This window comes from Podarcis vaucheri (genome assembly GCF_965113315.1).
Source record: "Podarcis vaucheri genome assembly, chromosome: 12".
Classification (NCBI taxonomy): domain Eukaryota; kingdom Metazoa; phylum Chordata; class Lepidosauria; order Squamata; family Lacertidae; genus Podarcis; species Podarcis vaucheri.
The window spans coordinates 50,715,500-50,730,150 of record NC_138750.1 but is presented as its reverse complement, the minus strand read 5'-3'; the positions used below and the strand labels follow the sequence as shown (position 1 = coordinate 50,730,150).

The window sequence follows — 14,651 nt, the reverse complement described above, 5'->3', positions numbered from 1 at the left end:
CCTAGTTCTATGCAGCCTGTCTGCAGCCTAGCAAACCTAATTTATCCTACCTTAGCAGCCTTGACAGACTTAATTTTCAGCAACATATCAACGAAAGCCACTCTAACTTTCTCTGAATTGTCATGGAGATTGTATTTCAGGGCTGGCAGGAGCTGTTCCAATAATGGGTGGGTTAGTACGTTGTCCAAAATTATAGGCAAGCACTGCAAGAGAGAAAAGAAAAAGACCAATAAAAGGTTATCACAAGAAAGCAGGGAATACAGAACTGAAACTATTCTAATTGCTAACCACATGCAGCTTAGAGAACTGGCTCTGGAGAATGACAAAAAGCAAGGAAACACGTTTTATTAAAACATGCCATTTAAATGCAAAGTGGTATATGTTGTGCATATAAAAATTGTCCTATTAATATTCCTTCTAGGGATGTGCTGCTGAACTGGAACAAAGACAGCAAATATATTTATGCAGAATAGAAGCATTTAAAAGGTTTGGTACATCTATTGATGTTTTTATTCCAATTTAAGGTATGATTAGGTTAGCAAACATTTCTGCTCTAGAGAACTTTACTATTACAGCACTGTTCTAGTTATTAAGATTGTGTTCTCATTCCAATTAGAAGTACCCTGTTTTAACAAGCTCATCACTAATCAGCAGCATGATCTTTGCATGCCAACTATTTCAAAGCTTATTTTTAAAAGGGAATAGCATTGGCTGTAAAACAGAGCTTGGGAACTACCGTCTTGTAGCCTGCTCTTCAGCCCAGCAGCCTCTCCTCTGGGCCCTGCCTTTTCCCAGGCCACTTTTTCCTGGCTGCCAAGCTGCCTTTCTCCACATAGCTGAGCAGTGTGTGTTGTGGGGGGTAGGTGGAGTGGAGGGGCTCTGAGAGGAAATTCAAACCTGCCCTTTACACACTGCTCAGTGGCAGGGTGGAGGGAATGGCTGAGCCTTGCATCAAATTGCCCACAAAAGAAGAGATCGCTCCAAAACCACTCAATGTATTTCTGAGTTGTGCATTGAGAAAAGCCAACTTTTTCAGCAAGCAAAATGAAAGCAAAACAGTGTGCTTAATCAATTTTTAAACTATCCTGCATTGAAAGATCCCTGGACACAATGAAACACAAATGAAAACCACAAAAATTCAACGGCACATTAAAATCACGCAGCTGTAACATTTAAGAAAGAATTATATCGATCCATCACTAAAGTACAGCAAGAAAACAAACAAAAATGACCGCAAACACCTCCATCTGTCCCAAATACCTTCACTAGTAGTTCTAAGTAGAGCACATTAAAATGGTCTAAAAGTAAGGTTGCGAGAACATGGGTTACTGTGGCTAAGTCATTCCTGATCCAGGAATGGCTACCACTGAGGCCACATGGGCCTGTCTGCAGTGACAATGTCAATCAAGCAGTACCCCCAAGCTAAGAATCTGCTCCTCTGAGTTTGGAGAAGAAATTGCAGGCCTGAGTTTGGATGCAACTCTAATGCTAACCATGCCTTAGTTTCTGGGAGCAGCAAGGCGAGAAACCAAGTATCTGTGAGTTTAGCCTTGTGCATTAGCACACTATGTGTTCACCTTTAAATCATAGTCATGTTTACCTGTGCTAAGTGACATTTGAACCAAGCCAATGAGAAACTAATCACTAAAAGAAGAGACACTTCATTTTGTTGTGAAGGCACTTACTTTAAAAACAGAGCATCTAACATCAGCTGAAGTTGCATCAAAAGAAAGATCTTCAATTAGAGTTTTTAAGAGATCAGCAAGCACATTTGCAGGAATCATCTCCCAATATTTGAATGCTATTTTACTAACACCAAGCACTCCTGTTGAGCGGACTAGTGGTTGAGGATCTCCTAAGAGAGTCTAGAAACAGGGGGGAAATAAAGAATATTAAGTCACAATTTCCATCCAGTTTTCTGTGCAGCTGGACAGCTCACATTTGACAGTTTGTGAAGGAGACCTTATCAAGGGATGATGCCTTAGATATTTTCAGAAATGCAACACTTAAGTGAGTTCTTCCATGTCTATATTTTCCACCTATATGGGCTTTAAAGTAGGTCTTAATCAATACAGTGATTTCTTGTTCTAAAATGTTCATTACCAATGTATATTTTAATCTTACAGTATTTAAGTTTCTGTGGGAGCCAATGATCCAAATAAATGTGTATGTACATTTATACAATAACATTATATTCTAGTATTGAAGGGAAGAGGAAGAGAGAAGCAATTGGCTTTCACTATTCTGATAGGTTCTTATCAGGCTAGATGATATGTCACTATGTTTTCAGTTTTTTGACTTTTAGGTTGCTTTGTAATTATGAAGATGCTGAAAAGCTCAAAATAAAGCAAGACAGCTACTTGTAAAAATAAAAAAGCACTGATGTCTCCAATTCCATTTTCCAGCAAAATGGATTTCCTTATTTTTGCTAACCTTAAATAAAACTAGCTTGATGGAGGGTGGGGAGAGAAACACACAGTAGACTTACAAAGAGCTCATCAAATTGCCTTTGGATTTCGTTTTCCATATCTTCTTTATTAAAAGATGGATCAAGAATTGGAAATGCATCAACGAATAGCAATGCTGCATTTGATCGGACTTCCGAGTTTCTGGCCTGTTACAAAGCAGGAAAGTAGTCACGTAAATTATAGTTATATAAACCATGGACAAAGCAAATCCTTAATGCCTAAATCATTGTCATGTGTTAAAAGCAAGGGTGCACAGTGAGTTTAAGGTGTGAACCTGCAGCAGTGTTAATGGTCCCATTTGAATTCAGCTATAAACAATAGTTTAACCTTAGAAGAATGAGCCTACAAAAGCCTCAGGCTTATTTGCCCCGTCCCTTTCCAACCCGCCTCCAACACAGCCAGGACAAGCTGTTCAGAAGCTTTTGCCTCCATTTTACCTCAATTTTCTCTGCTCAATGAGATTATAAAAATATAATTCCTTTTCAGACCTTTAAGTAAATAGCAACCACACTAGACTTTTCTTCCCTTTCCACACAGCAGCAGGCAAGGGATCTAACTTATTATGACTAAATAAGCTAGCTGCTTCTAAGCTAGCAGGCACCTGATGGCGCATTTATCTGAACAATAGTGCTTAACAAATACGTGCAAAGAGCTAGTTCTTCAGAAGCAGAGCTCTCTCTGTGGTTCCACGTCAAGGTAAAAGCCATCATATACTCTTGTAAAAAAGTAAACCAGCTGGACCTGGGCACAAGCAAACCCGTCCACAGCCATTATCTGAACTTCTTCCTCTTCCTCTTCTTCTATTAAATTTATATTTTATGTATTATTTGCTTTCTTACTAATTTCATACAGCCACACTATAACAAAAGTTATCTGGGTGACTCACAAAGCAAAAATAAAATTACAGTGGTACCTCAGGTTAAGAACTTAATTCATTCTGGAGGTCCGTTCTTAACCTGAAACTGTTCTTAACCTGAAGCACCACTTTAGCTAATGGGGCCTCCCGCTGCTGCCACACCACTACTGAACGATTTCTGTTCTCAACCTGAAGCAAAGTTCTTAACCCAAGGTACTATTTCTGGGTTAGCGAAGTCTGTAACCTGAAGCATCTGTAACCTGAGGTACCACTGTATATTCAAACTCAGAAGCAAAGCCAGATTCTGGAGGATCTCCACTCCATGAAGGGGAGTGCCACCCTATGCAAAACAAGTTGAACCCTTATTTACAGGAAGACCCCCTTCTGAACCGAGAATAGCTTTGTAGTGGTACTTGGCACAGAAGAGAGTATGCACTATCTATTTTGTCAGATCGATGCTTGACTAGGCTTGGCCAGTGGTGACTTACAATATGGAAGAATATTGGAAGCTACCTTAAAAAAGGTCCAATTATTTTTCAACTCCTTTTCAACAATCTTGATGTAAAAATATCTGCAAAGATGATAGGTAACATTTTAAACAATTACCTTCAATGCTCTCCAAAGAATTGGTTGATAAAGTCTATAAACAACTTCTTCAACTCCCTGGCGACATTTGTTTTGTTTGTGGAAATAGATCAGCAACTGACAAAATGAAAATAAATGCAAAGGATGCAGGAAGTTAGTCACTTCATTTCATGGGCTATTTGAGAAATACAACTCCCTTTATCCAGTGATTAGCTTTTGCAAAAATAAGAATTCCTGTGGTTTGTGTAAGCAGACAACCATAGATGATCTTATATGCTAGGGATAGCAAGTGTAATGCCCTCCAGATGCAGGACTACAATTCCCATCATCCTTGACCACTGGTCATACTAGTTGGAACTGATAGGACTCCAACATTTGGAGAGCACCATTGGTTACCAATGTTATATGCTATGCTTAAAAAGTGTTTTCCTTATGAAGATGCTTTGACCACATGATACTCACGAATATTGGAAAGAATGAAGAGTGTAGACATTTCAATTAGCTACTGACAGAGCAAAAGAACCACACAACTATTTGTATGTACTGTACCCAATAGGAATTAAATGCTCATTTAGGAGCAACCCTGCCTCCCATCATAGTGATGGCAGGTGATGTACTAGTGGGCAGCCCCATGTACCCATCAAAAAGGGCCCATCCAAGAGTAGGCAAGTTCAGAATCTGGCCTGCCAGCTGGATCCTATTCACCACCCCCAGAGTAGTCTGGTTAAGGTTAAACTGAGCTTTCAGAAAAAGTAACAATGCTGAGAGTCAAACTTTTGCGTCACACAATAACAATTGGAACCGATACTTTTCAAATTAAATCATTTGTTATTGTATGGTTAGAGCAGAGTGGTGACACACTTTTTAAACATGCATCATTTTGCAACACAGTAATGCAGTTTTACTAGCAAACCAGAGTTTAACTAACCCCTTTCCAGCCCCTGGAGGAGCATTTGCGTGACACACCTGCACACTGCAGCTGACACACTATTGTGTTGCGACACACCGTTTGGAAAGCTCTGGGTTAGAGGGCTAGACTAGGACTGGTGAAACCTAGATTCAAATTCTCACTCAGCCATGAGGCTCAGCAAGTAATAGGCCAGTTGCAACAGGAGGATTTGCACCATCATCCCATGTCTTATAAACCAGTATATGATCATTTGTGAATCAAGAGCTCTCTATGCCTAATCTACTTTACATAGATGTTGTGAGTACGAGAGGGTAGAACTATGCATGCTGCCTTGAGCTCCTTCTAGGAAAGACAGAATATAAATGCACAAAACAAATATTATTGTTAATTCCTGGGTTCCTCAATACTGGAGAAGTTTTTCTAAAAGACAGCTTGCCACTTGCCATCAGTGTTCTCTTACTGTGAACAGCTTCAGGAGAGAACAATATGTGTTCTGGGGGATCACCCTGCAAGGCAAAAGTGTGGAAAGGGAAAAGATAGGAATTCTGAAAGCCACTGTTTTAACGTGAATATCAACGCACCTCTCGCACTTTAGAGTTTAATGGAGAGTTCCTGGGGAGGTGAATTGCATGATGCATGAAATCCTGAATGCAACTATGTTCAATCACCTAAAATAAGAACAAATACACATCGTCGTCAATATGAAAAATTAGGGCTAAGTTATTGAAGCAACTGCACCTGACTTCTAACTTGTCTCTGAACCAAATTATAAATGCCTGCATTGTCTTCAAAACCCATTACAGTTTGAGACCAGTATATTTGAAGGACATGCTTTCTCCTGCACAGGACCAGCTGCCTACCAAGATCTTCAACAGAGGCCATCCTCTGTGTCCTAAGGCCAGAAGTACATTTAGTAGGGACCAAGGAGAGGAACTTTCTTGTGGCTGCACCTGCACTCTGGCACTGGCTCCTATGGGAGGCTTGCCTGGACCCCAATTAAACAGTTTTCAGTAAGGCTGCCAAAACATTCTTTACAGGAAGACTTTGGGAATCAAAAGTGGTTTTTAATCTCTCCTACTTACTGAATTGTTTCAAATTGCTGGAGGCTGTTTGATCAAGCTGTTTTTTAATTGGCGGCTTATATTTTCTGTATTTTTATTCTGATGGCCTATTTTTTGTTATAATTGTTTAATGCTATTGTGGTTTGGCACCTTGAGCTGTATTGACGAGAGCCTAATTTCCCAGTGTCTTGCTCCCTGCAGAAGTAGTTCCATCCAACTGCCAGCTGCCTGTGAATGGAGCTAATGCAAATAGAGCTTAGGCCACTGAGTCTTCACGTGAATTGTCTACTGAAGATAATGAATGCTGTATCAGACCTCCTGAAAATAACTGTTCCTCCACAAAGAAAGACTGACTACTTAGCATAGAAGATCCATACACCTCTTGGATATGTCAGTATCAGTGCTCTTATTTACAACTGATCTTTCTGCTAAGTGTCTAGTAAAGGCGGCCCTTTCACCTCGCTTGCTTGTAGTTGTGATATGTACACAATCTGGTTGCCTCTACCTACACTGGCTTCAGGATTTAGAGTGCCAGCACATTTAAGAGCAAAGACAAGTAGCAACTTTGAAACAATATACCTCCAGTACATTCCCTGAAGCCTTCTTCCAGGCTCTGAAATAAACTTCAGCAATGTGTGTCATCAGGGACCTGCATTAGTAAATGAAGATATAATTAAGATTAGGAAACAGTCTAGGGCTAGTAACTATTTTGAGTTAAGTTGCCACCATGTCACCATGCACTCTGAGTCAAGACTACACAACCAAGATCAGTTGGTTCAAGTGATGATTCCTTTAGAACAGACTTCACAAAATAACTGTTGAGAACATACCTTCAAGAGGCATTTATTACCTTCACAATTCACTCAGCCCTAATCTGGCCGCTCTAATAAGCTACAACAGGCAAAGGGTTCTGAAACCTTCTTGTAATGGACAGAGGCAGATATTCTATAAGAAACTGAATCCTTATCATCATCATCATCATCATCATCATCATCATCATCTTTATCTTACCCAGAGCAACATACAAACATTAAATGAAGGGAAAAAAGCCCACAAAGATACATTAAAACAGAGAGGAAACTGAGACATACATTTAAAACATCCCACCCCCTTCTTAAAGGCCATAGATAGGCAAAGGTCTATCTATGAAAGTTTTTGCCTGGCACTTATAGGTATATAAATATGTCTTCGGATATGAATGTATTTTCCCTAATAGTTTTATGGCCCCACTATATTATCTACCTATACACATTTTGGGGTATGGGCATGACCACAAGCATAAAACAAAGTGGTAGCAAGTGCCTTCAGTCCAACATACCTAGGAAAACACAACAGCTGATTTTTAACAGTCCCATGTATCATTTTAATGAAGTTCACGTTCCATGTGAAAAGAAAACTCAGGAATCTTCTCCCCTGAAAGAGATGTAAGGCAAGGTAACTTCACAAAGAGCCAAATGGGTTTTTTAATATTCACAACTAAGTAACGTGACATTCATAGGGTTTACGGCTATAATATACTATTCTTATTTTCTTGACAGCAAGATTCTTTGAACAGAAGACAACTTCTGAGTAAACATTGATGGGATTGCACTGCACAACATGTATTCAAGGCAGCTAACAAAATACTTAATATATTACAGCAGCATAACACACAATTGAAACCAAGTTCTTTAAAAGTAACAACACCCACACACAGCATAAGTAATCCTGGGGTAGGAAACCTGCAGCCCTCCAGGTGGTTTTAGACTTTAGCTGATGGGAGCTGGAGGCCAATAACATATGGAGGGTGACAGGTCCACTTCTCCAGTATGTTTGACCAGAAAAACCCTTCCAAAACCCAGTATATCTGTAGCCAAACAAGCAAAAGAATTCCCCCCCAAAAAACCCCCCAAAACAAGTAGGTCTTAACTATTTTCTTCAAATAATGGGGTAGAAGGCAAGTAGATATCCTGCATTCATCAGGTTGCTGAACATACATACCTTGTGAGAAATATAAATTCCATGTTCCCAATCCCTAAGACTTGTTTTATTTTTTGTAGGCATCAACTTATCACCCAATAATTTTAAAACAGTGAGAATATATATTTAGAAAAAGCACGCTTACCTCTTCTTTTTTAATATGGCCAATACTCATAAAGCACCTGAGTAACAAATCTTTCACTTCATTACTCTCCTCTGAGTCATAATCAAAACACAGTAAAGCCCGGTGAAGATGCCATAGGCGGACTATATCCACACCCTAGGGGAGATGCACAATTGCATTTGTGTGTGAGGATTATGAGGTGAGAGACATCTTTCAGTCATGCGATATGCACCAAAGTACTGGAGCTTACAGTATCAATTAGCTCGAGCACAAATTAATTACAAGTTTCTTATTCTATAATATTTTTGCGAGAAAAAATGTTGCCATGCTGCAGTTCACATGGTCGTGTACTGGTGGCCACACAAATTGCAACGTGGCAAAAGAAAAACAGGCAGGCAGATGAGCAAGTGAGCAAATGGCATGGGTAGTGGGAGGCCCAGACAAGCTGCAAAAGAACAGCCAGGACAGGTACTCAGCAACTGCCCTACTTTGCTGTTGCCATGCACCTGACACTGACATCACTCTTTTAGTTTCAGCAGTGTCAGAGGCCAAGGAGGAACAAAGTGGCAACCTAGCAGATGGTTGCTGGGGAGTTGTTTCAGTAGACAAGCAGCCTCAGGTGAGTAGGAAGTAAGTGAGGGTAGAGGGATCACTGTAGGACAGGCTTTGCAAGCCTTCCCGCTCTCCCCATCACTGCTACTGGTTCCTGCAGGAGATGGGAGGAAATATACAGCCATACTTCTCTGGTTCTCTACGGCAGCGGTGACAGGGGGAGAGTGGGAAGGCTTGGAAAGGCCACCCAACACTGATCCATCCTACCCATTTCCAGCTGAGATAGGTGATCTGGATTAATGCAGCCTATTGAAGTATGATCTTCTGCTGAGTAGCCTGGAAGATTGGGCAGAGGGGTAAAGCTGTTTCTGGATAGCCCTGACATACAGAGTGGGGAAGCTATTCTGAAGCTTTAGCATGGACATAGTGAAAGGTTAAATTAAACATTGGCATGCATCTTAGGGGGCATGTTTGGGCCTGAAGGTACTTCAAGGGGGCAGGGAAGTGTGGGGTGAGTAGCTGGGGACGGCAAGTGGAGCAAGCAGGGGTGGCAGCCCTCAGTGTATATAAACATGACTTAACTCATTAATTAAAGCATACCACAACAATTTTCTTTTCAAGACTCTTTTTCAGAAGCATGATGAAAGCACTTTTCCCAAACACTTCTTTTCTTTGAAGTCCCTTCTCCCACCATCGCTCACATAGGCACTGGATGGCTCCCAGCAGAGATTTTTCAGAGTCAGGTAATGTGTAAAGAATGCCTGCAACAAAATCATAGCAAGCACAATTAAATTTATGTGTCAAAAAGAGACCGCTAGCAATCTTAAAATGCTTCAAGAAACGTAACTCAAAGATGATTTTCTTATGTTGCTGTCCAAAATGCCAGCCAAAAGACAGCTGTCTTTTCGAAAAATTGTTTTACTGCCAAACTCAGTAACTCTGTCATTTAAATTTCTTAGGAAAATTTAATGTGACCTTAGGAGCACAGTTAACCACGGCAAACATAATTTTGTAAAACATAAACAGGTAAACCAGGGGGACCCAAATTGGATCGGGTCCATAGTCTGGGTGGCTTTAACTATTTCTCCCGCGGTCCCATTGAGAATGAGGGGAGCTAGGTGCCTCATATTTTCAATGGCATAAAAGCTTCTATCGGTCCCAGTAAAAAGGTAAAGGTACCCCTGCCCGTACGGGCCAGTCGTGTCCAACTCTAGGGTTGTGCGCCCATCTCACTTAAGAGGCTGGGGGCCAGCGCTGTCCGGAGACACTTCCGGGTCACGTGGCCAGCGCTGTCTGGAGACACTTCCGGGTCACGTGGCCAGCGCTGTCTGGAGACACTTCCGGGTCACGTGGCCAGCGTGACGAAGCTGCTCTGGCAAGCCAGCACCAGCGCAGCACACGGAAACGCCGTTTGCCTTCCCGCTAGAAAGCGGTACCTATTTATCTACTTGCACTTAGGGGTGCTTTTGAACTGCTAGGTGGGCAGGAGCTGGGACCGAGAGACGGGAGCTCACCCCGCCGCGGGGATTCGAACTGCCAACCATGCGATCAGCAAGCCCTAGGCGCTGAGGTTTTACCCACAGCGCCACCCGTGTCCCTTTTATTGGTCCCAGTAGGTGCACTCTATTGTGAATGGATTATGGGGGAGGGACCATTCTGGTCAGGATGATAGTATGGGCAAAGGGGAGACCCTCCACTCTCCCACCACAGAATAATCTTATTCCAGGTTAGGCAAGAAATACAGTGATTCCTATGAGGTGCGTATAACTAAACAGGGGATGGACCACACTTAAGAACTAGCTTTGGATGAATTTGTGGTATGACCAAGGTTATAGTTTTGTTTCAGTAAGTTCATTCCAGTCGTTTTACAGTCTGAAACCCACATCAAGAGTACTTGAAGCTTGTAAAGCACTTACGCCCACTTGTTAAGCTATAAACATATCAACAGATACAATATTTACACCAACATTTTAGATTATTACTTTGTTGCTATGCAAACCAGTGAATCTGTTATGAGATAAGTGGTTATATGATATGTAATATGGTTTTCAAAATATGCCATAAAGGAACAATAATAGCTAAAGAAAAGATGGGTTTTAAATGTTCAAGGAACATGCAATTGTATGAAGAAAGTCATAAGTCAGTAGGTTTAAATTGCTTCCACTCCCTGAAGTGGCATTCCTTTTATTTTAAATATTTGCTTGTTCACACTAAGGATGTTTAGCACTATCAATATACCAAAGATCCTAGTATGCTGAGATCAACTGAAATACATACCATTTAATATCAGTGCACATTCTAAAAGAGCTTTGATGTTTACATTTTCATCTACTGTGGGTATGGAAGTAGTAACTACAGTGGCAACACCATGGATGACAGCTGTGGTTTCTTCCTAAAAGTTGAGAGAGGTACACTTACTTAACAAGGCTATGAAGTTAAACTACAACATCAGGCCACAATTATTCAAGAAAAACCGAAAGCAGTATGATTTGGCTTAATATTAGCTGGAATAAAATCCTTTGCTGAAAGGTATTTAAGTATGTCCTCCCTTTATACAGGTACTAATTTATTTTTTACTAGGCAGTATTTACAATTATGGTAGAGCAGCACTGCTGTGATCCTCCATTAAAACCTATTGTGAGAGTAAGTGTCTTTCCAAACATCATGAACGTGATCTAGCCAGTCAAGCACTTTCCAGCAGAAAATATTTAAACACATGTTAAGCTCTCTCACTGAAATTAATAGGGCACTAATTTTTGTATCTCTTTTTCTCCTCCTTGCAGCATATTTTCGTTTCCTTGTCTTTTTCAGGATCTGCCACTGTTCAAGTTTTGAGGTTTAGAAAACAAAAACTTTGTACCAGTTTGCAACTACTTACAAACAGGTTTTACAACAACATCCAATTAACTGATTGGATATCCAATTAACACCCAATTAACTGAATTCATATTCATGGTGCAGAATATAAGCTTTGAAGTAACACAGCACTCTTCCTTAAGCTGTTAAAAAAATTATCCATGTATCTACAAATTTTCAGCAAAAGAACTTGAACCAAGTACAAATAAATTCATTGAATTAGGAGCTGAGAGCCAATTAACCTAAGTGGACAGACTAGGTAACTGTGTTTTCTTTAAGAGAGAATAGGTTTCAAAGAACCCTTAAGCAGACTGGGTTGTGTCCAATCATGCTCTAATCAGAGTAGATCCACTTAAATCATTGGGTCTAAATTAGCTGTAAGCCATTATTTTCAGTACAGTATAGTGAAGAAAACTCACACAATTCTGCACTGCTTTCCTGAAGAAAGCAGTTGAGATTTTGATAAATAATAAGCCTTCACTTCATTCGTGTTAACAAAGGCATCTGCAACTTGCCTTTGAGATTCTCAAACTATTACCATCATGCTTTCCCCTGGCCCCTCTGCTGTATAAAAGCTAGAATGGACAATGTGTGGAAAGGCCTGGAAGCCCAGCATAAGCCATTCTGACAGGGAACTACAGGATGTAAATCAAGAGGTGGGGAACCTCCAGTCTGTAGGCCAAACTTGGGCCTTCCCATTTGGCCTATGGGGCTGTTTTTCAGAAACCCTGGCCACCTGCCTCATGCCTGCAATCATATATATGCAATCAGGTGGGGGGGGGAGGTAAACACAGTTGCACAGGGGATTCAATCCTGCTTTGTGTAGGGTTTGAGTGTGTCTGAACTCAAGCTAGTATGCCTGAACCAAGCTGACGAGGGTAGAGAAGCTAAAAATCTGGCTGGCCAGGCCAAAAGGATCCCCACCCCTGATGTAAATGAAACTGACATAAAAGGAGTGCATATGAAAGGCTTCTGGTGTCTAAGGTGGTAGCCACATAAATGAACAAATGAATAAATAATTACAGTAGTTGTATCAGCTCATGAAACAGCAGGAATCTGTTATAAGAAATACCCTTTTAGCAGCCGTCTCAATTTCCATGTCATCATCACTGTCTTCTCCAACTCTCTGCCATTCTTCTGTTGGGTCTTCCACTAAAACTTGTGCCAACCACTGTGCTAACTTCTCCCACAATGCTTCTTTCTGCTTCCTAGATAATTCTTGCAACAACTCATTCAAATCAAATGGATCTGCTGCATCTTTCTGTAAAAATAATACAAACCAAAAGTTTGTCACTGAACAAAAGCATTTCATCGCACTCCAGGCACTTTTTTTCTCTTCATATTTACTTACGTGAAGTTGGATAAAATGCAAGAACTCCTTGTTGGCACCATTAAAAGCAGCCTGTAGAAAAGCTTCACGTTTTGCCATGTTGTATTACTTCGTAATCCATAAAGGTCTAAGAGGAAAACAATGCAACAGGAAATCCAATTTAATGCCAGAACAGCAATTCAGAACTGGTTGGCATACAAACCTAGTTCACACACCGCATTACATTTTTAATATGAATGAGAAGTATGTAGATGCAGACTGCTCAAATGTCTCCGATTTGCTTCTCCCCTGCTCCTTACCTTGACACACTAGAGTGGAAACAAACCAGAGACTGGTTTCATACTAGGTGCAAACTAGTGATTATGGTTTGTTTCCCTCGCAAAAAAAGAAAAGAAAAACCTTGCCTTCAGGTTGCTTGCTTCCAAGGAAAGATCTATTACCTCACTAACCAGTGTCCCACTAGGTTACCTCCTTTAAACCTGGCAACATCTGCACTTCGACTCCTTGGAGCAACTGTCTCCTACACTGTTGGCCTGGCTCTTTCTAAAGATGGACTTTTTTTCACCACATAACTGAATGTATTTAACTGCTGCTGTTTTAATTTGGCCATGAATTATTGCCCATCTAGCAGCAATGGATGTTTTACTGCTATTTTTGGCAATATCAGTAGTTTTAGGTTATTCCGTACACTGCTTTAGGTACTGTCTATGTTTCTATACTTCTTAAGTAAATTAATGGACTGGCAACTGTTATGGCAACTGGGCAGAACATGTAGTATAACTAGCCTTACCACAATAGCTCACTAGTTCCAGCTACTAGCGATTCTCACTTTATTGTCCTGCACAATATGAATTTTGAGAAAAGAGATGACAAAGATGAAAGTATCCATAGGTTTTCTTTCCTCGCTCTTTTTGGCTACAGCATGTTTACTGTGGCCATTTTCCACCTTGTATACAATCTCCCCCCTCCTCCTGTCACTTCCCTGTTTCAGGTGCACCTAAAGGTAAAGGACCCCTGACCATTAGGTCAAGTCGTGACCGACTCTGGGGTTGCAGCGCTCATCTCGCTCTATAGGCCGAGGGAGCCGGCGTACAGCTTCTGGGTCATGTGGCCAGCATGACTAAGCTGCTTCTGGCGAACCAGAGCAGCGCACGGAAACGCCATTTACCTTCCCGCCAGAGCGGTACCTATTTATCTACTTGCACCTTGATGTGCTTTCGAACTGCTAGGTGGGCAGGAGCAGGGACCGAGCAACGGGAGCTCACCCCGTTGCGGGGATTCGAAGCGCCGACCTTCTGATCAGCAAGTCCGAGGCTCTGTGGTTTAACGCACAGCGCCACCTGCGTCCCAGGTGCAACTAGAAGTCACTAAATAACAACAAACCATTTCAAAGGTGTGCTTTTACCTCACTTTCTTCGAGCAGAAAAGGCACCCAGAGCAACCTACAAACGCCAGTATAGTAAGACAGTCTTTTCCCGAGGCTTGCTATCGAAAAGGCACGTCACACGAGGAAAAAGGGACGGGACGGGACGATAATAAGCTGTTTGAATAAGATGTGGAATAGAGAAAGCAGAGCTGGGCGGGTCCTTGCCATTCATATAGCAGGGCTGTTCCTTTACCTTTTCCCACAAGACGCCCACCCTTCCGGCTCCCTGACTAGCAGGCAGCTGCTGGGCATTGGCCACTGTCAAGAATAGGTCACCACAGACCCAGCTTACCCTAACATAATTCCGTTTATAATTCACCTGCCACGGCCTCGCGCTCTCCCCTCAAAACTCACCGTTGAGAATCCACGACCAGCTCCGTTTGGCGCCCGCGCAGCTGGATTCGAATTTTCCCGCGAGCGGCAACGTCAAGAGACGACGCATGCGCGCCACAGAGGCCGGCTCGCGGCTAGTCATTGGACGAAGCTCGGAAGTAAGGGCGGGGAGAGGGCGGAGAGGTGAGGTG

General features: G+C 41.7%; 1 protein-coding gene across 6 annotated transcripts in view; it reads right to left on the bottom strand.

The window, feature by feature from the left end:
* The window catches only part of NCAPG2 (non-SMC condensin II complex subunit G2), a 46,224-nt gene extending 31,616 nt beyond the window's left edge, over positions 1-14,608 (bottom strand). For 2 of the 6 annotated variants that reach the window (XM_082192190.1, XM_082192195.1), the window contains exons 1-13: positions 14,482-14,608; positions 12,723-12,828; positions 12,444-12,632; positions 10,793-10,907; positions 9,116-9,276; positions 7,985-8,119; positions 7,199-7,293; positions 6,460-6,529; positions 5,401-5,487; positions 3,931-4,026; positions 2,489-2,614; positions 1,686-1,865; positions 51-203 (exon numbers count right to left, since the gene is read on the bottom strand). In XM_082192190.1, the coding sequence (XP_082048316.1) occupies positions 51-203; positions 1,686-1,865; positions 2,489-2,614; positions 3,931-4,026; positions 5,401-5,487; positions 6,460-6,529; positions 7,199-7,293; positions 7,985-8,119; positions 9,116-9,276; positions 10,793-10,907; positions 12,444-12,632; positions 12,723-12,800 (1,485 nt within the window). In that variant the 5' untranslated portion in view covers positions 12,801-12,828; positions 14,482-14,608. The other 4 variants (XM_082192191.1, XM_082192192.1, XM_082192193.1 and 1 more) reach the window with 4 other exon arrangements.
* Between the last annotated feature and the right edge of the window lie 43 nt (positions 14,609-14,651).